Source organism: Strix uralensis, chromosome 4 (assembly GCF_047716275.1).
Source record: "Strix uralensis isolate ZFMK-TIS-50842 chromosome 4, bStrUra1, whole genome shotgun sequence".
Classification (NCBI taxonomy): domain Eukaryota; kingdom Metazoa; phylum Chordata; class Aves; order Strigiformes; family Strigidae; genus Strix; species Strix uralensis.
The window spans coordinates 110,442,153-110,462,301 of NC_133975.1; the positions used below are offsets into that span (position 1 = coordinate 110,442,153).

Below are 20,149 nucleotides of genomic sequence, written 5' to 3' on the forward strand. Positions count from 1 at the left end.
TAAAGGCATAAGGCTGGCAATTCTGAAGGAAAAGAATGACCTCACTTATCATTTTATCTACATACAATACAGCAGTTTCCAACCAATATGATGCCAGAGCACTGCATGGACTTCACTAACTGAAGTATAAAATTTGTATTGTGAAATAAGTCACCTCTGAGAAAGAATACAAAGTCTTTCTGGAAGTGTACAAAGATCAGCAAGTGAAAAACAGCTTTTTCTCCTTAAAACTGCAAGAACATGTAAGGGGGTGGTATCATTTACAATTATCGTACCTGAAACAGAGCTGCCTTTAACCAGGAAGCCTTGGCTGGCTTCCTTTTCTCTTCAGAAAGTACTGGCAGCCAGGAGGCTCAAGAGCCACCTTGAAACTTCTCTGTAAAGGAGGGGACCGGCTGGAGCATGTGGATTAAAGCTGTTCACTACTTAACATAGCAAGAAAGAATTCAAATGCAGAAAAAGTATAGCCTAGACATCCATCCTCATATTTCCTTCCTCCTCACTTCTTCCCTGGAAAAAGAAATCAAGAAGCACCTGAGCTGGGTTTCCAGGTCTGGGAGGAGAAGCCTGACAAGGACCTGGCCCCATGCTGTTTGACTTGAGATCTCCTTGAAAGCAAATTCCAGGAATTAACAGGTTAATCTCAAGTGCCTTTTCTCAAGAGCAACTCCTCTCCCTGCCATCTGATGAGGGGATGTGTTGATTCCTACTGACCTGCTTTTCATTTTATCCAGGAGACAAGGAGCTACTGGCTCAGGCAAAACCCTTCTCCTTTCACATCTGTTTGTCCATTAGTTCAGGTTTGGGTTGTTCAAATGTGCGAGACAAACTGGTTTTGTTCTGTGGATGCAGCTGGACTGTCAATCTCAGCAGAGCAGAGCTAACCCTTTTGCCCAGCAGCACCCCAGCCCCCTGCCTGGCAGGGACCATCTTGGCAGGGGACAGAGGGCAGAGCTGAAGCTTCAGCTGGAGGCAGCAACCAGCTCTGCACAGGTACAGGGCAGCCTTGCAGGGCTGGGGCCACGGCCGGGAGCGTGCATTACAGCCTCTAGAAACCAGCTTTACAGCAGCATTACAGCCCCTAGAAACCAGCTGTGCCTGGTGTCCTTCCCTGCAAAACTCCTTAATGTGAGCACAGGGAAGAAACTGCACGGCTCTTCAGCATCAAAGTCTCTTGCTAACTGAACCACCTGGTGAAAGTAGATTACACTCAAGACACACTTGTCTGTATTTCCTTAACCTCCTTGTCCTCCCAGTAGCCCCCCATTACCACCAGCATCACTCTCATGGGAACGTGCATGTGCCTTGCCTCTGACTCTGCTCCATTATTGAGATGCCATCTGGTGTTGATGCCTTAACTACTGGAGCACTGACCTCTCTTAGCTAACCTGCCTTGACCTTTACGGGAGATCAGTTCATCTGATGCTGTCCATCTCTGGACACATACGTAACTAATCAGGAAATCAAGCACTTTTCATGATGTTTTAACTATGCTGCGGCATACAGGTTGGTCCCTGCAAGCCCAGGACACAGAACAGCAAAGAAGCTGAAGCACATTTCTGAGGAAAATCATTGAATCCTGTAATTTCAAGCGGTGCAGAGATGGAAAGCATACCTGTAGGGTTTGACCACATCATGGGGAGGCTGCTCTCATAACACTTGTTTTTATCTAAAGAATTTGCAGTGGCACAGATTTTAGCAGAGATGTATGGTTTTAGCAGAGCCCCAAGTACATAGCCATGTTGCTAATCCATGTCACTGTGTCTTCACTGCTTTTGTAGCTGTGCTAAATCAAGCAGAAAGCTGCTCATGAATGATGAAATCTGTATTTACCTTAAGGCCAGATTCACCCTGGAAGCCTGAAGTCTACCACCAGAAAGGACTGACCTGTGCATACAGAGATAAGTGCACAGCTCTGCTGAAACCTCCTCAGCTAAGTATGGTTTCAAATACAGCCTTTAAAGCAGTGCAGCTCGGTGGCTTTACCAAGAAAAGTATATTCTACTGACTGAGACGAGAAGAGAGATGAAGACTGTGGAGTCCAGTTACAGCATTTGCCAAAGAGACACACCAACATTCAAAGAAGGGGAACAATGTACATGCAACTGTGTCAACAGAGTGAAATGCCTTTGTGTCTCTTCCTCCTCAAAGCGAAGAACTCTAAAGGTTTTCAGGGAATCCTGCAGGTCTCCCAGGATACACCATAGTTCACACTAATAATGTGTTGCTGGAGGCAACCAAGCCTGAACAAACAAATCAATCTGGGGGAGGAGGAGTGGTGGGTTCATGAAAGCAAAGACTCCAGTAAAGCCCCCCTACTTCTTTTGTGTAAGCTTTTGCACCCAGATCCTAATTCTGGCTGGCTGGCGAAGGGTCTGCTGCAGAGGAGGTGCAGCAAAGCACCCTGGGCCAACCTTGTGTCCCACTTCCAGAGCCAACTCACTGTGATGGAGATGGCACTGTGCTGCCCTGAAGTGCAGCAAAGCCATGTAGCTGGCATGTCAAATGCACTAACACCCTCCATTTGTCTGCTCTGCAGGATGGACCATGTGCCTCTTCATACCCTGTGTGCTGACATGTGCTCCCTTTCCATCCCAATCCCTCTCGAAGACTCATGCCTACCACAAAGCATACAAATGCACATTTAGCAGAGGCAGAACACAGCAGGCACAACCACAGTGAAATTTTTGTGCTTTTTGCACTGAACAAACATTTGCTATTTGGCTTCTCAGGAGGAGGACCAGGCTATATGTTTTGGTGAACAGAATCAAGAATATTCTTGGTGCTCATGCAAGAACATGAAATTATTCCACTTCATTCAAAACTGACACTCTTCTTACCACACATTTCTTGTAAGAATATGTGTATCTCAGCACCACACACACCATTATGCAACCACATAAAAATTTTTCAGAAAAAGAGGATTCATTTTAAATTCAGGACGTATTTAAAAAAGCATACGGAAAATGGCCTAAAGCTTGGCAGCTGCCTGTGCTAGGAACCTATTCTTTGTGTAGAGACAAAGTTGTACAGACAGTTGTACAGATTATTTTAACTACTATCAGACGTCTGCAGTTATTGATAGTATGGCATATACCCCATCTTTTCAAAAGACTCACAGATCCACCAGATCAGTCTGAACACGCACTCAGAGCTACCCTGTTTCCTCCAGCCATGTCAGTGTTGCTGTGGAGAGCTGTCCTCTTCATGTCTCCAGAAAACCAAGATTTTTAACATTTTAACATAACCTGAATCCTGGGAAAGTGGCAAGTCTAAGCTTACACGTTATCTGCATTTCAGATAATAATCAAAACAGCTACTTGCTGAAACACTTATTTCAACATGTTTTTTTTGTATTATGAATTACCCTTTGGTAGTAACCACTGATCTCTTGTCCTACACTTCTCACTTCTGGTATGGACCATTGAAGACATCTAAGTGTTAATGTATCTGTTTATGCTGCTCATACATTAAAATATTCCATTGCTCCAAAATCTGCCTTAGGATGATTCAGGAAACAGTGCACTTTGTAATTCCTGTGTTTGTGAATATGAGCAACAAACCCTAGGGCTGGAGCCAAAAGGTGTCTATTACTGGTACCTACCTTCTCAAATGCTATCCACACCAAGATTTCAACTGGCAAGGAGATTCCTATAGGCAGTTGCACCCACAGAGGTCACAATCTCACAGTCTATGCTCAGCAAGTTTATGCCTCTTCCGAGTACCAGTGTGCATGTTTGTGTCTGCATATGTAAATCTAGAGAAAAACAAAAAGCAAATGGCAGCCAATGCTACTGGACTGCCAGGCATGGCAGATTGCTGGCTGCCTTGTGCCACAGATGGAGATTGTTTGCTCTGCCTCTAACAGCTGATTCCTACCTGCTGCAGCCCTCCGGTCCTTGCCCCAGTCCTGCCAAGGGTGTGGGAGGTTCTTCTGACAACAGCAGTTCCCACAGCATTCCTTAACAGCAGGAGGACCAGAAAGCCTCCAGCTTCTGCTCTTCCCCTCGTCTTTCTTAACCTTGCTTTGCCCCTCCCTGCAGTGGAGACAGACCCTGGCCCCAAATCCTCTCCTGCTCCCACCCTCCACTATGAGGAGCCAAGCATGGGATGCTGTGGAGACAGGCACAGTGAAGCAGAAGGCAGTAAGGAGGGGAAAAGAGGAGGAAGAGTGAAAAGAGACCCCTGACCACATCCACAGCTCCCTGGGACCTCTCATCCACACAGAGCCCCTCTCCCCACCATCGGACACCCCTGCCCAGCTCCAGCTCCTCTCTTCACGTTCTTCACCTGACCAGAATGCACAGTATGTGATAATACGGTTGTGCCACTCCTGAAGATTCATCTCTTCCCTTCACTCCCGAATGTTAGTTTAGTTAAACATGCAGTAATCAGCACGTAAGCCTGACAGAAAAGGATCCTGCCCTAATATTTTGATTTTCAAAGCAGGTTTAGCTTCATCCCTGGTCTAATGTTTAAGCCACTAAAATGAGGGATATTTGTTTGTTTACTTGGTCTCACTGTTTAATTCTCCCCTACAACTAAAACTTTTATTGAAGATAGAAGCTCAATAAAGCCAACACAGGTCGACAGGAAAAGCTGGGTCTCAATGGCCCTAACTTTCTCAGAAATAATCTTTGGTAGTAATGCTACATGGAGCTAAAGTAAACTACATATATGCATATATAAAGAGCAAGGAAGTGGGACTGTGGTGATAATTAAACAATAACGCATCTAGACATTGTGCCAAAGCTAATGAATACTTTGCCACTGCTCTTTAATAAGAATGATGATGCAGAGCATAGTGATAAGGGCACAGGAGGCAGGCTAGACAAGCAAAAGGAGGGAGTGGAAATGGAAATTAACATTAATGAGGTAAGAAAACATTTTGGAGAGGTTACAGTGTTCAGATCAGGAGGTCTGATAAGCTCCCTTCCTAAACTCTGAAAGAACTGGCATATGTAATTACAGCTTTCATCACAAGGATTTTAAAGGGATCAGTTCAGATGGGGATGGTACCATACAACTGGAGAAGAGCATATATAGCAACTATATTTATAAGGAGTAAAAATTACTTCAGAAAATACAAGGCTGAAGTCTGACTGCAATAGTATGCAAGACTTCGGAAGGAAAAAGTGAAAAGTGTAAGATAAAAAAGGGGATGGAAGCTAGCTTTAAAAAAGGTAGTTTGCTCCAGCCAAACCTAAACAGATTTCATTGACAACAGATTTTCTAGACAAAAAAAAGATTGGTCTGTATTAGAAAAAGCATTTAATGTGGTGCCACCTGAGAAGGAGTTAAAATGGAGACTGACACCAGTATTAAGACAGAAGTAAAAACCAAGCTAAAGGGAAGATAGCATTGAGTTTTAAGAGAAATATTAGGTTAGAGCAGCTACAAGTAGAATTTCTTGATTAAGACTACATGATTAAGACTATATTTATCCATATTTTTAAATAATGATCATGGCACAGATATTAACATGCTAATGGTATTTGCTGAATACACAATAAAGAGGAACTGGCTATATAAAGGAAGCTCTGAACATCATACTGAAAGGAATGGTTCATCTTGAGAACTGGAATAACAGAAATGAGATGAAATGTTAAAAACAATATAAAGTTCACAACCAGGCATTTAAGGACAGATACATTTGTTATAACGAAGGAACGCATCAATTATGTATAAGAGAAAGTCATCTAGGATATAGACAGTGAATCTGAATATAGTGAAGGGGTACTTGCCTGATGCACTAGCACAAAAGGAAGTAAGATCCTGGGATGTATCAAGGAGATAATTCCAGAAGATGAGAAAATAGCAATATCTTGATATCAGGCTATGGCAAGACCTCAGTCTGTGCACAGTTTTGGTCACTACATCCAAGAAAGATTAATTCAAACAGGAACATGAGCTGAGAAGGACTTGCTAAGATGAGGAGAAGAATGGAGAACCAGAATACTAAAGAGCTTGTCTCATTCAGTTTAGCAAATGAAAACAGAGAGAGATATAATTACCCTGTATAAGTATATTATAGGGCTTACACTGGAGAGGGCAAAAAGCTATTTGAAAGACAATATTGGCACAGGAACACATGGATCGGAAATGGTCATGAATACATTTACACCAGTATCCTGGGAAATAGCTTCCATTCCTATGATCTTAAGTGAATGATTTTTAAAGCCCTCTGAAATGTCTACACATGAAAATACAGCAGCTTCAATAAACTGGTGACTAAAGTCTGCACTTAAACAGTATAACTTGTACAAAGCCTGTAATGGGCATCAGGACACAGAGCTACAGGACGTCTACTCTTCTTTTAGGCACTAAACTAAATGGCTAGATTTGGAGAGGAGCACACGGAGATGCAGCTGTTTGAAAATTCTGCTGTGCCATAATAGGAATAGCTGGGACCTGAGTATTTTGGAAGCAATTTTAGGTGCCAAACCGAGATCTGGACTCCTTCACAATAGCTGCTGAGCACTTTAAATAGTTTTTAAAAATTGAAACCTAAGTGATTAGTTCAAATCGGTCTCCACAAGATTTACTGCAATACCACTAGGAAGTTTACGAATTGGACTGGTATCCACGTCACAAAATCTAGGATTACAATTCTCATTCTTGGTAATCAAGATCAGATTGAAGAAAGTAGCGTGAAGTCTCCTCTTCCTCTCGTGTAACGAGCATGGTCATAATGCAAATACCAGTTTATATCTGTTCGAAGATTTCAGTCTTATCTGTCAAACATAAGGACAATTAAGACCAAATGCTTCTAAGATGTGAGATTCATGTCATATCTGTGCTCCAGCATTATTTGGTTTGATCAAGGGTAGATCAGCTAGAAAACAGAGATGCTGAAGTAAAGACATACATCATCAATCTCCCTACAGTACTCTCATCCAACTCTGTCCATTTCTGGCTTGAAAGAGAAGAAAGTGTTACATTTTTCTGCTAACATGGGGGTTGAATAAAAGAATAAAGGAGGCAGAAGTTCCAATAAAAATGGACATTAAAAAGAATCAGAAAAAGTTTCTGAGTGGGCACAAAAAAAAAAATTGTCAACATAGGAGCTGAAGGTTTTGCTTAAATGACTCCTACATTCTTCTTGTTTTTAACAAACCTGCTTCCCATTTTATCCCACACTGTTCTTTGAGAAGATGACTCTATAACTGATCCCCTAAAGGTGTTCATCATCACTTTTCCAATTCCTGTGCTACATAGTCCAGTGATCCCCTGAGCCTCTTAGGTATCACAGTAAGGGAGAAAGAAGCAAATCCATACATTTGGGCATCATGAAATTTCTCATTCTTTCTTGCAGTCTGCTTCTGCCAGCCTTCTCACCTGCTGTTTTACACTGTCAATTCTATTCAGCCCCTTCATATTTGGACAGGGAATTCCACACAGAACTGCGATCTCTAATTAAGAGCACATGAAATTATTTATAGCTCCTGTTAATTAGTACTACTGCTGAAACCTTACTTACTTCTCTGACACGTAGAATTAACAGTGGAAAACGCGAGTTCTCAGGTGGGTAATTTCTCCACGCGCTGAACCCCACTGCTGTCTGAGATGTGCAGAACTGGGTTCCCTGGGATGCACCCAGCTCTGTGGGGCACCAGCTACGTCACTGTGAAGCATCAAGCTGGGACAGTGCTGCACCACTGCTACTATATTGCTACAGTGCCATTTTTGCCTCCTGTCAGCAGTACAGCAGCATGATGCCAGGAACTGAATGCCAAAGGCAAGATGACGCCGCTGAAGATTGCCACTGATGTTTTCCACCTTGAAAGAACCAGATGTCAGGAGATGCCTTGGTGCTCTTCCCTCCCAGTGGCTTTAAGTTCAGCAGCTATTCAGCATCCCGCAGAATTGCTCCAAACAAATCTAGTCTTTCCTCTTTCAACACAGCAATCACAGATAGATGCTGCACTTAAGTGTTCCATCTCCAGTTAAACTTCAGACTGAAATGTCCTGCCCAGCTGCAAAATCTCCTATGGAACACCTCTGGCTTATCACATAGGCATGTGGCTTTCTGCACTGCATTACAGAGCAACTGGGGCCAACGTAAACACTGTGGCTGAGGAATCACAGCCTTACAAACACAAATAGAGGGCTTCATACCACCTAGTCTGCCTCACTGGCATGAGATAAACTACAAAGCATCTACCCACATCTATTCTCTTGGGATATTGCCCACATAAAGGGAGATCAGCAGGTCAATCCCATGACTGGGGCTGGAATTCTGTCTGCTTTCCTTTCAGCTGATCTGACTATATAAAACCATCAGTGAAGAGGTGTGGAAAGAGTGAAATTCATCAAGAACGCCATGTAGGCTTAGCACTCAGCTCTTTTATAACAAAGTATAACCCTGCTACAAACCCAGTTACTGTAGCCTGCACTTCACAATAGCCATGAGGAGAAAACTCGGCACCTGAACTAAGAGATGGTCCTTTAGCTGTTTGCAGCACAGGCCCAACAATACCAATGAGATCAGAACTGATTCTATGCTGGCATGCAGGCAAGAAAACACTCCATTAAACAACAAAATTACTATATTTTAATGTATTTTTAAAAATAAAAATGTTTCAAATAAAAACATTTCTAAGCAATAATAAAAATCAGAACCAGTTCTTTCATGTCACCACTTTCTTCTCTCACACTTTGCCTCTACCCTGTCTTAGACCTGGTGTTCTCAGGATGTGGAGGAGCAAGGGAGGCCTGATTAATTCACAGGAGTAAGTAGGATAAGACTCAGCCGAGTAGGAATTAGTAGGAGCAGACCCTTTTGAGCTTTCTTCTAACTCCTTTCTTGCTATGAGAGAAATGTTATACCCCTCCTCCTCCACCCTGAAATTCCTCATTGTTCCTGAAGAAAAAGCAAGAATCTGATAGTCCTACAGCAGTTTCAACTACTCTTCCTTGGGAGGCAGGGTAATAGAAAAGATAACTAATCAGTGTTATTTTCCAGGGCACAGATGAGGCAGATGAACCTTTTGAGGTTAGGAGACTACATTTAGTCCCAGCTGAGGACACAAGAGCTGGCAAAGATGAGCTCAGTGACATCTCAATTCTGCTTTAAGTGTTACCACTAGGACCGTCCTTTCTAAAAATGAAGTTTTGAAGGATTGGAGATAGATGAACTGGGCAAATTTTGCTGCAGTTGATGTTAATTAGAAAAATATTATGGAGATATTTTCTCAGGATATGCCACATCTCAAACTGAAGTTATGGCTTTGGTGCAGAAATGACTGGGTGAGGTTCTTTCGCCTGAGACATGCAGGAAGCCAGATTAGATGATAATAATGATATCACATTCTCCCTTCTGACCTTAAGGTCTAGATGACTGCAGACCAAGCTTATTTTGTAATTCTCTCTACTGGACAGAAATAAACTCTTGCTTATTGTTGTACCTGTTCTTTCCTCATTCTAACATTTCCCCCTTCCTCCTGACACATTTTCTGTGCCTTTCCTTCCTGCCATAAGAAGGGACTGAGACAGTGACTCTGGTCCACTGCTTACACCTGCAACCTTCAGCTGCTTCAGAGAGAGCAAGACTGTCAGACTATACAGCAAAGACCATTTCTACTTCACCTACGTCCAGCCTGCACAACTGAGCTGCAGGCTTCCCCACTGCAAAACAGGGACGAGGATTTAACACTGCTGCAGAGGTCACTGGGGTACTGTGGATTCCTTAAAGCGGCCATGAAGTGTTGAAGGGAAGCTGATTTCCAGTACATAGATCCAATTTGGGATCAAAACTTTTCTACTGCTATGAATTATCGAGACCTAGCTTCCCAGTTCTGCCCTGTCAATGCATTATTCTTAGAAATGCCTTGAGAAAAATATAGGACAAAAACTAGGATATAAAACTCCTGAATTGCTAGCTGGTGGCTGGTATTGGACATGAGGAATTAAAAAAAAAACCCTGCCTCCAGTGCCGAATTTAGCTCTTACAGGTTGGGAGTTGTGCAAGAACACATTTTAGCTGCTATTTGCTCATGGTACTCTGGAGTCCCCTCCTCCTTGAAGCACGGGTTAGATGTTCCTCTCTGCAGTCTCTCCAGCTGGCTTTGGCAGGCTCTCACATACAAATTTTTTCACGTGTCTGGGCCTGGGACACCAGAACAAGTTGGTTAATAGTTACACAGCATAACTGTGGTAACCATCAGCATATGCTATTTTCCCCCTTGCTCTGGTAATTAACATGGAATATCTTCAGAGCCTGTAGCCTGTGTCTGGCATTCAGTGTAAACACACTGCACAGCTGTATAATCTGTTCAAAGTTGCTTGTTTGAAACCTACAGAACACCATTCTTGCAATCATCATATCAGGACTCAGTATCTAGGTGGCTACAGTTACAGAAGAAATATTTGTAAGAGAGCTACTGCAGAAAAGTGTGGGGAAAAGGTTTGAAAAGTTAGTACTTGCCCTCCATTACCTTCAAGAAATAGCTGGGGCTGAGCTTGCCAGAATTGTCATCTCCAAGACTTAAAATAGAAGCAGAAGAATACCCTTCAACCATGCAATTTACTTTGAAAATAACAACATTTTCAGAATTAATTCCTTGTGCTATTTGTTAACTTTCTGGATTTCGAGCAGTTAGATCACAGTTAGGTCACAGATGCAACCTTCTATCTCCAAACACGCAGATGTTCTCAGAAAATAACACAACGATTTCCTCAGTATCCCAATAGTCCCAGAGCTTCAGGAGAATGCCAAAGAGAACAACTGGTCAGCAAATTGAACTGTAAACATCAGACATGGCGTAGCTGCAGCTCTCCTGAGATACAAATCACAACAGAAACAACAACAGAACTAGCAACAATGCACCTAAAATAGCTATCAAGGAACTTATGTCTACAAGGCTAATCAGCTTTTTTTATATATATATACACACACACAGAGCATTATTATATAATACAGATAGATTATATATTCTATTAAATTTATAATGGAATATATAGTTCATGATCTAGGCAAATATATATTATCTAGGCAAATATATATGTATTGATCATATATAATTATTTTTGTGTATACAAGTCAATATTTAATTTTATGTAAATAAAAATTATTTCAGAGATGAATGGTGAAAAGCAGAAATCCAAATCAATCTGTGAGGTGCTTGTGCACAACCTCAGAAGATCCCAGTTCTTCCAGATCTGTAATAATAGCTACAAGAAGGCCTCTCCCTTGCTCCTCTGACATGTAGATATTTGGCCTTTTTTGAAAGCTGAGACAGGCATCTGCTTCAGAATGAATAAATACTTGTATTGTATCAGTAACAGAGATGTCCTGTGTTACTTATCTTGCAGAATACAGCACAAATGTCAAAAGTTCCCGCTACTTTTCATGCTCATTGATTCAAGCTGAGTGACATGGTGATGCACTGCAGGAAGCTCTGAAGCAACGGGACACTTCACCAGCACCAAATACAGCTTCACGCACACTGTGAAACCCCAGCTGTTGTAAAGTGCTAGTTGTTATAACCATATAAACATGCCCACGTTAAATGGGCAGTCTGCTATCACTTGACCCAAATTTATTTGCTAGCTGCTGCAGGCTAATATAGCCCTCCATGCTGACAAAGATTAAGATAATATAAAAGGCTTCTTGGTGCCAGGGTTCAAACTAGCTCAGGCAATGAAGTGCAGCATCTTCTAGCTGCACTTTGTTTGAAAAGCAAATAATCTTTTTCAGCTCTACTCGTGCAATATTTACCTTCAATGCTGTGAACTCTGCTGCCTTTACAGGATATCACTGGGCTTATCCTGACTCCATCAGACAGGAGGTTTTCTGCAGTCCCCCCCCCCGTAGTGAGGGTAAACTCTCAGGTTGGAATCAATCAGCTCTTTACCATCTTTCTCAGATATCTTTCTAGGTCATATCTTACATAAACACATGTGCTAGATAAAGCTCAAGCCCATGGAATTGTTTTACACTCAAATCTTGTGTCAGTTGTGAGAAAGTTGACTCTCAGACAATTTCACCTGCTTGGAGCCCACAGCCCTGGACACCAAGATGTGCCTTCTCACTGCTGGGACTCGGCTCTGCGTGTGCCTGCAGTCAGATCTACCTCAGGCTTTCATCTGCTTCCACACAAAACCCTGTGTCCCGAACTTTGACAGGCAGCTGATGCTTAAGCATTTTGCATGAAGGATAAATTCAAGACTAGTGGTGAAATTACAAAACAGAGTATCCCGGATTCTCTTCTATGCTGTTCAGGCAATCAAAATCCACCATGGCTAAAATAGTTATTCTACTCAGTGTCTGACCACTGAGTAGAATTTTTCACACTTTTCTCACCAACAGGTTTTCCTCGCTTGAAACAGTATTAAACCCAAGCTACTCTTATAGACCCAATTCTTTACCATCATTAAGTAGATTAAAAATTGATTTCTTATTTTCCTTGGGATTTTTAACAGTGAAATGAATCTGATCATTTTTTTCCCCTCCATCAAGCTTGACATTGGAGTCAACACAGTGGCTAACAGTCAACGTGACTTCACCATCACATAGAGCATGAGGATTCCTCTCTTTTCCTTCATGGAAAGAATACATGTTATTTCATTGCCTGGAAGGAGCCTTCAAACTCCACTACAGACTGATGCAGCCAGTCTTTTGAGATGGGAAACACAAGTCAAATGCTTGAATCCAGTCAGGTTTGAATAACCGAATTTCTGGAGAGGGACAGAGAGGAAGGAAAGAAGAAAGTGATCAAGCATTTTTGTCCACTTATGCACTGTGAGTGCAGGATGAAGGCGGAGTGAACAACAGAAAAGCAGCCAGAACTGTACAACAGTTCCATGGCCAGCAGCTCCCTCACCTCCACAAACCTTGCCTGATGCCAGCAGGCACCTCACGTGCTGGGCTCTGAGCCATCCCATGAATGGGAACAAACAGATGCGCTTTGTTCATGCTGCAAACTCTGTATATATTGGTAGGAAGACTCGATGTATTTCTTACTTCAGGTTCTAGTACCACTAAGGCAGTGTATCTTATGTTTTAGCTAATGACACATCCTTGCATATATGACCTACATTTTTACTTTTACAATGCATAGGTGACTGGAATGATATTTTGTACCTGTTTTGCTAATAAATATGTCATTTTGTGACTGACTGGGAAAGAAAGAACAGTAAGAAGGTTGCATACAAAGCTTCTCTTTTGGCCATATACAGCAAATAATTCCATATCTATATACGTGATATACGTATCACATATGATATATGCAGTGATATACAGCAGCAGTTTTGCTTTTCATTTCTCTATATAATGCAAAGTTATATATGAACTGAGTTAATATATATAAAAGTTATATATGAGGCATCCCTCATTTCCCTTACTCATGTGGAGACAGTCCCAGTGACAATAGCCATCCTTTGGCAACCTATACGAAATCAACAAAACACATACTCCAGATGAAAACTCTTACACCTCACCCTAATAGACATGAGCTCATCAGAACAGAACTGATGCCCACAGTGGCATCCAAACAGCTGGCACACAATGCTTATTCTACCTTTCTACCAGTGGTTTCCAAATTCAGAGGTACAGACAAGCAGAGTATTCTAAAATAAAAACTGTCAGACAGACTTGGGGTAACTGTATTATTTGAAGAAATAAAGGTCTCTATTTATCCAAAGTAAACACCACTTTCTCCACAAATCCTTTATCTTAAGCACCCAGACAGTACCTACCATGCTGCTGTTTATCAACCTGCCTTGGTGTCCAACCCAGTTTCACTGAACCATCAAATAATACTCTTTTCAGGTGACATATGTATATCTTTCTTACGGAAGGGACATATGACCTCAGTGGGGCTTATGAAGTCTATTATCCCAAAACAGATCTTATTTCACACATCTTGTTACATTCACCACCCGAGAAAAAACACGTTAAATACCTCACATGTCAGAGCTATCATGACACCCATGAATCAGTTTTCATCACCAAACTGGGTAGCTACTGACCTTCCTCAGCTTGGGGTGAACAGCTTCCAACATACTACAGGTGCTTCCTCCTAGAGCTGTGTATTTTTTCCCTTTTGTCCTGACATGTCAGCTCTTTCTATGCTCTGTGAAAGTCTGCTTTGTCATTCAGGAGTTATTATCCCAACTCTGCATGACACAAGTGGCACCACTCTGCTTTATTTCTCCTGCTTCAGAGATTATCTAGAGTACAACTGAGGAGCAACGAGCTACAATGCCATGCAGCACATTTTTCCACAGTCAGGACGCCATCTAAATAGATCCCTACAAGGTCAGATAAAGGATCCTTAAATGATCAGAATCTGCTACTGAACCACCTTCTGTCATCTCCTAGACTCTCTCTGCATTACTTTACAGTAATAGTGCAAAGCACAGTGCAAAGAATGCATCCAACAGCCTGGATCTGTGTCTTGGCACTAACTGAAACAGAGAGGGGCATGCAGAGCTGGACCTGCCTCAGCTGAATACACTGGTGAGTTAAGAAAATTTCTGCACAGAACTTCAGGAAGGGCATCCAGCTTCTCCCACAATATACTGAGAATTAAGTCTTAGATCAGCGTAAGCTGATGCAGTATGTGAAAACCAGAAATGCTCCAACATTTCACTCAGACAAGTCCACCAACAGGTACATAATTGCATTTGGCTCTTACTTTGGGAGTCTGCACATATTGGGACTGTGTCAAATCCAGGGGTGATTTCTGGGGAATTGGACTAGCACAAAGTGTTAGTCTGCCCAATCCTTGAGTTTGTTCTGCTTTGGATCTATTTCCTGTAGCTCACTTCTGAGCAGTAAGCTTGAGTAGCATTAAAAAGATCAAGATGGAAGCTTGAGGGCTTCACTCTTACCAGGTGAATCTGCTGCAGACGTTCCACCACTGGTCAAGTCCTCAGTATTAATTGACTGCAGATCTGTGTAGGAGGGAGCAATGCTTGGGCTGCTGGTGTCCTCTGAGTTGGTTGTCCAGCTGCTCTCTGAGGCATGGGCTTGCCTCTCAGAAGAGTTGGAGGAGGGGGAAGTCCAGCTGGGTGCTTTTGATGGAGACACTGGATGCAGAAAACAAACAGGTACCAGTTAGAGACTTACAGGGCAATCTTCCAGAAGTTCACAACTATTCCAAAGACACGCTCTATCAGTGTACTGAGACTATAAATATAAATTCCAACATCCACAGCAACACAGTTATTTTATAACAAACACATAGCAACTTAACTAGTGCCTGGCACTCTCACCCTCCAGCACTACTCAGCTGTCTGCCTTAGATCCCATACAACTGCTGGCAGTTTCATGTTTTCCTGTTGTTCAAGTATTGCAGAAGCTGTGACTTTTCAGAACAGGAAGCTTCCATGTTTCTGCCACTGCTAACAAGATCTGAATATCTGTGTTGTGCAACACAGTGGAGTTTTTATTGTACCACAGATTTTTATAAAATGGTTTTATTATGGTTTTATTATATTTAATTAAGCATTCCCTATCCACAACACCCACTCAAATGTAGCTGTCATCTCAGGAATGCTCCACATGGGAGGAGTATAAAAATAAGCTGAAACTGACCTATTGATGTGCACTATAAATGGCTTTTGTTACTGAACATGCAGGATGGAGTATCCCAATCTGAATAAACTGCAAAACATTTCTGTTCCACGTAGGCCAAAAATCCTGTTCTACTCACTTAACTGTTTGACATGCAAGGCTGGAAAGTCCTGCCTAACCATCATCCACTGGATGTGAATTTGTATTGTATACTCTTTGTATTGTATACTCTTTGTCCACAGTATCACTCGAATGTTAGGAACAATGGGTGACTCTAGTGAGGAAATTAAAAAAAAAAAAAAGATGTGGTAAAAAAATCTTCTTGAACGACAGAAAGGTGTACTGGTAGAGCCTAATTCTAATTTAATGTCAGCATAATAACTGTTTTCTAAGTTAGTACATCTATGTTTATCTTTTAAACCAACAATCTCAAACCAAGATCTCAATGCACCTCAAAATCTTGCAGTTACAGAACAACTACTGACACAGTTGTTTTCTTCTCAGCATGTAATACATAAACAACCCTTATTAGGATGACAGATACTTTGGAAGAAAATAGCAAATTAATGTTAAAGAGGATTTATCTCTCTCTACTCCATCCAAGTAGTGTGGTGGGACACCACCTCATTATGGAAACCTTGCTTTGTGCATAGAGGGAATATCCGAACAGTGCTCCCTGCCTTGCCAGTTGAGAAGTGCAAATTTATTTTATATAGCTGCACTGTTACCCGCAGGCACTAATATATTTATATTTGTACAGCTGTGAGCCTAGGTACTGAGCTGCTTCTGAGTAGAGTTATTCCTACGGATGAGGAGCTGAAAGTCAGGAGATCTGTCTCCTTATTACACATGTTGACAGTTGTGTTACAGTGACATGACCAAAACCCCTCACTTCTTCCTCAAGTAATTCTGCACTGTGTTGGTGCTTGATGCCTGTAGAGAAAGGATGACAAGTATATGATTATAATCTGTCAGTCTGTCTCTCAGCCCTTTTGTTAAACATGGCATGAGGCATCTGAAAAGCCACCCTTAAAACTTCACCTGAAATTGCTTTGACAGACAGAGTGCTTTATTTGGACATAGAGGGCAAGCTGAAAAGCTGAGCTCCATATGTGAAATGGTAAAAAGAGCCAAGGTTTTTTTAAGTGTGTTTTATATCTGGAATTCTAGAAATTGTGGAATTATTTTATAAAAAGATCTTAGATTTGCAGTGTTTCTTTTTTTGTTTAAAGTCAGTCACAGCAACATGAAAAATATAAGCTAATTTAGAAACACATAAGATTTAATAACTCATATACTGTCAACTTGTTTTGTGCTTTCCAGAAATATTTTTTGTCTAAGAGGGAAACTGACTAGAATAGTGTTGCAGAATACTTCTATATAAGGACAAATTAATTTTATTCCAGATAAGTTGTGTCACTTTGGAAGAATATAATTATTTGTTTTTTGTAAAGAAAGAGACTTGCACTTTGGAAAACCGTAACCATAGACAGCTTTTTCTGCAACAGATTTTCTTTAAAATCTTACTACAGTCAACCTCCACCAATGACAGTTCTAGGTTCCACAACACAAACCCTCAGAACTAGTAAATTTTCCCCTATGCTGAGCCAAGCAACTATCTATCAATCTCAAAAATCAAGACAAGCAAAAGTAAACATCCACAGATGTTTAGGTCCTTCTTCAGATGCTCCTGCTGCTCTCCAGATTCCTGGAAGTGCTGAAACCAAATTCCTAAATGAGGTAGGGTTTTTTTCCCTAGAAATTTGGAGTTTGATCTCTAGTGTCGATAGATGCAGAGTCACAGCCTTTCAGCTGCAGGTATTTCTCAAAAACTGAATTGACAACGTTGAAAGTGTCAGAACTGTCCTTAACATGCAAATCCTGTAGCATGGGCAGCATACTGAAAATCAACTAATTGTTTCCCAAAGTGAAAAATATTTCCTTCCACATGCATTTTACTTTACTTGATGTGTTTGTTCCTAATACAATGGATTTGCTTTAAATATGCAAATTTACCTTTTAAGCATTCACTCCTCTCTGATGTTTTGAGGATCCATTCCTTGATCCCTACACTGTATTACAATCAACCTTGTTAGCATCATTTCCTTTCCTGTCACATAGGACCTCAGATTTTTCTTATTTTAGGACAGCATCACAGTTGGTCTAGTTTTCAGCTGTTGATCTCATGTTGCATGTACTTCCTATTTTCAGACAAAACAGCACAAAATGGTTAAATTGAGATTTGCCTTACTGTGGGATAGCCTCTCAAGGGACACAGTAGGAGTCCAAGTTACTCGAGCCATTTAAAACCAGACAAAGCTCTCAGGAAGAAGCTGAGAGTGGGGTGGGGGTTGGGGGGGGTGTGTGGAACAGATGATGTAACAGATCTTGCCTTGCTCTAATTTTGGTGCTTTGCTGAATACCTTATTGAGAGAGTGCAGCTAACACCAATAGAATATGAGATTGCGAGCTGGAGGCCCACTGTGTAACAAATGCAAATGTGTCACCGTCTGGCTGTGATCATTTGCAGATTATGTAACATTTGTGATAGGAACATTTGGGTGAGCCTAAAAATCTCATTTTTCACTTTTGCAGTATCAGTCTGACTAGCCTGATAGTAACTATGAGAAAAATGAAATTTCTTCTTTTCCCAGCAAAAGGAAAATGGGGAAGTAGGCACCACAATGCATCATTTCTGTGACTAAATATTTCTGTGGCCTTGCTCAAGAGTTACTGCTTACCAGGGAGAAATCTACATGATTTGGCAGCTGTCAGTTATCTATGCACAAACCTGAAAAGCAGAAATATTTTGAAAGAAAGATTTTGCCAAGCATTTACTCTGCCTGAATCTGGTAGAATGAAGGGTTTACAAGAATGTCCTAAATAAAGATAATTTCCACTACGAGGCTCACAATAGCTGCTTTTCATTTCTGTACTTCAGGTTTTGACCTTTCTTCTCACCTTCTGAATTCTTTGCCTGTGCTTTCAGTCCTGTTTCTTGCTATCAGTCCCCCAATAATGTCTTCACTTTTCTCAGGACAACAAGGGTCCAGCATTACCCTTGGTTTTCTTTTAAATGTATTTCCTATAGAATAACCACTACATGGCAGTTGTCTTTAAATTACTGTTTTGTTAGACTGTGAGTACTTTGGGACAAAGATTTGCTTTTGGGGGAACCTGTGCAAAAATACTGTAGCCCTAAGGTCGGAGCAAGACAGCATCTCTCTCTCCTAGGACCCATACTCTCCGCTTTCACGGCACTCTGGAAATGCCACTTCGCAAGTCCTTTTCAAAATGTGTTTCCAGCCAGCCTGGCCATCAGTCTGGGTAATTATCTAGTCAGCTGTGCAGCTGCTCCAGCGTGGACAGACAGATGATTTCCTAACAGCTCTGGAGCCCTGTCAGGAACGCGGCTGGGGGTGATGAGCCTTCAGGACGTTGCTCTTCACAGCTGCCTGCACAGGAAACAGATTTCAAACATCTCTATCCTTCTCACACGGATCTGTCTGTCTATGCTTGGCCTTTGCACTCCTTCCCCCCGCATCTGGCTATTTGCTATTGTTCTTATGCAGGCTGTTTGCTACTGGAAATGAATAATTGCTGTCACCACAGGCTTTCCGCTGAGCGTGTCAGCGTATCGTGCTTATAACACAAAGTCTCCAGCTTTGCTGCTGCCCATAGAAGAAATACGTGACCTGCAAATTAATTGAGAACAACAAGGCTGAAGTTTATCCTACCTCTTGCTGTCAAAAGTCCCACAGAATAGAGGGTCAGAGACAAAGAGCTGTCACCTCTTCTGGCCCACGACCTTCTTTTTAGAGGCTGGTCAGCTGCACTGGTCTGGTCATTTATAATACAGGGTTCAGAATAGGAGTGGGACTAGCTCATAAATAAGGATTTATAATATCCACATCACCTCCTTAGGGTTCCTATATAGTTAAAGAATAACAGTCTCCCACGCAAGGATTATATAGAGTACATCCTGATCTGACTGCCAGGGGAACCATCCTCCTCCATGAATCTCGGTCAGATGCTAAAATTTAGTCTGTAAATACCCCCGCAGTGGCATGGATCACTCAGCACAAGCCTTTACAGGGGCACAAATGGGTGCCTTCTTCAAAACCACAATGCTTTTGCAAAGTCTTCTCTGATCACCTCTTTTGGATATCCTAGACCTCTGCCTACAACCTAGTGTCCCCTGTGACTGAAAACACAAACCAAGAGGCAGTGCTTTTGCTAGGCACATACCTTAAGACCTGGCCACATCCCTTTAAGGATGAGAAATTACGTAATACACCATGAAATTAGTTTTATGGGTAGCTCTTTGTTATGGCTAGCTTTATTTAGCAAAGAATTTTTTTTGTTTGTTTAATAAGAAGGTGCACTTATGTGTTTTCCAGTCAACAAGGACATCACAACATTAGGAAGGAAATATGGTGTCAGAGCAACCAACAGCTCTGTTTGAAAAAGTATATGGCTGTATGAGTATGAGTAAGGATCACCTAACCATGAAATTAAATAATAGAGAGGTAAAGCACCTCAGTTTTACAGATTTACAGTTACGGGTGCTCTTCCTTCTTTCCTCATCACCAGGATCAGGAAGTATTTACAACTGAGAATAACCAACAA

General features: G+C 41.6%; 1 protein-coding gene across 1 annotated transcript in view; it reads right to left on the reverse strand.

Annotated features, from left to right (window-relative positions):
* The window catches only part of STON2 (stonin 2), an 80,066-nt gene that overhangs the window by 41,334 nt on the left and 18,583 nt on the right, over positions 1-20,149 (reverse strand). Inside the window, exon 4 of the mRNA XM_074868540.1 lies at positions 14,836-15,033. Coding sequence (XP_074724641.1) covers positions 14,836-15,033 — 198 coding nt within the window. The remainder of the gene's footprint in view (positions 1-14,835; positions 15,034-20,149) is intronic.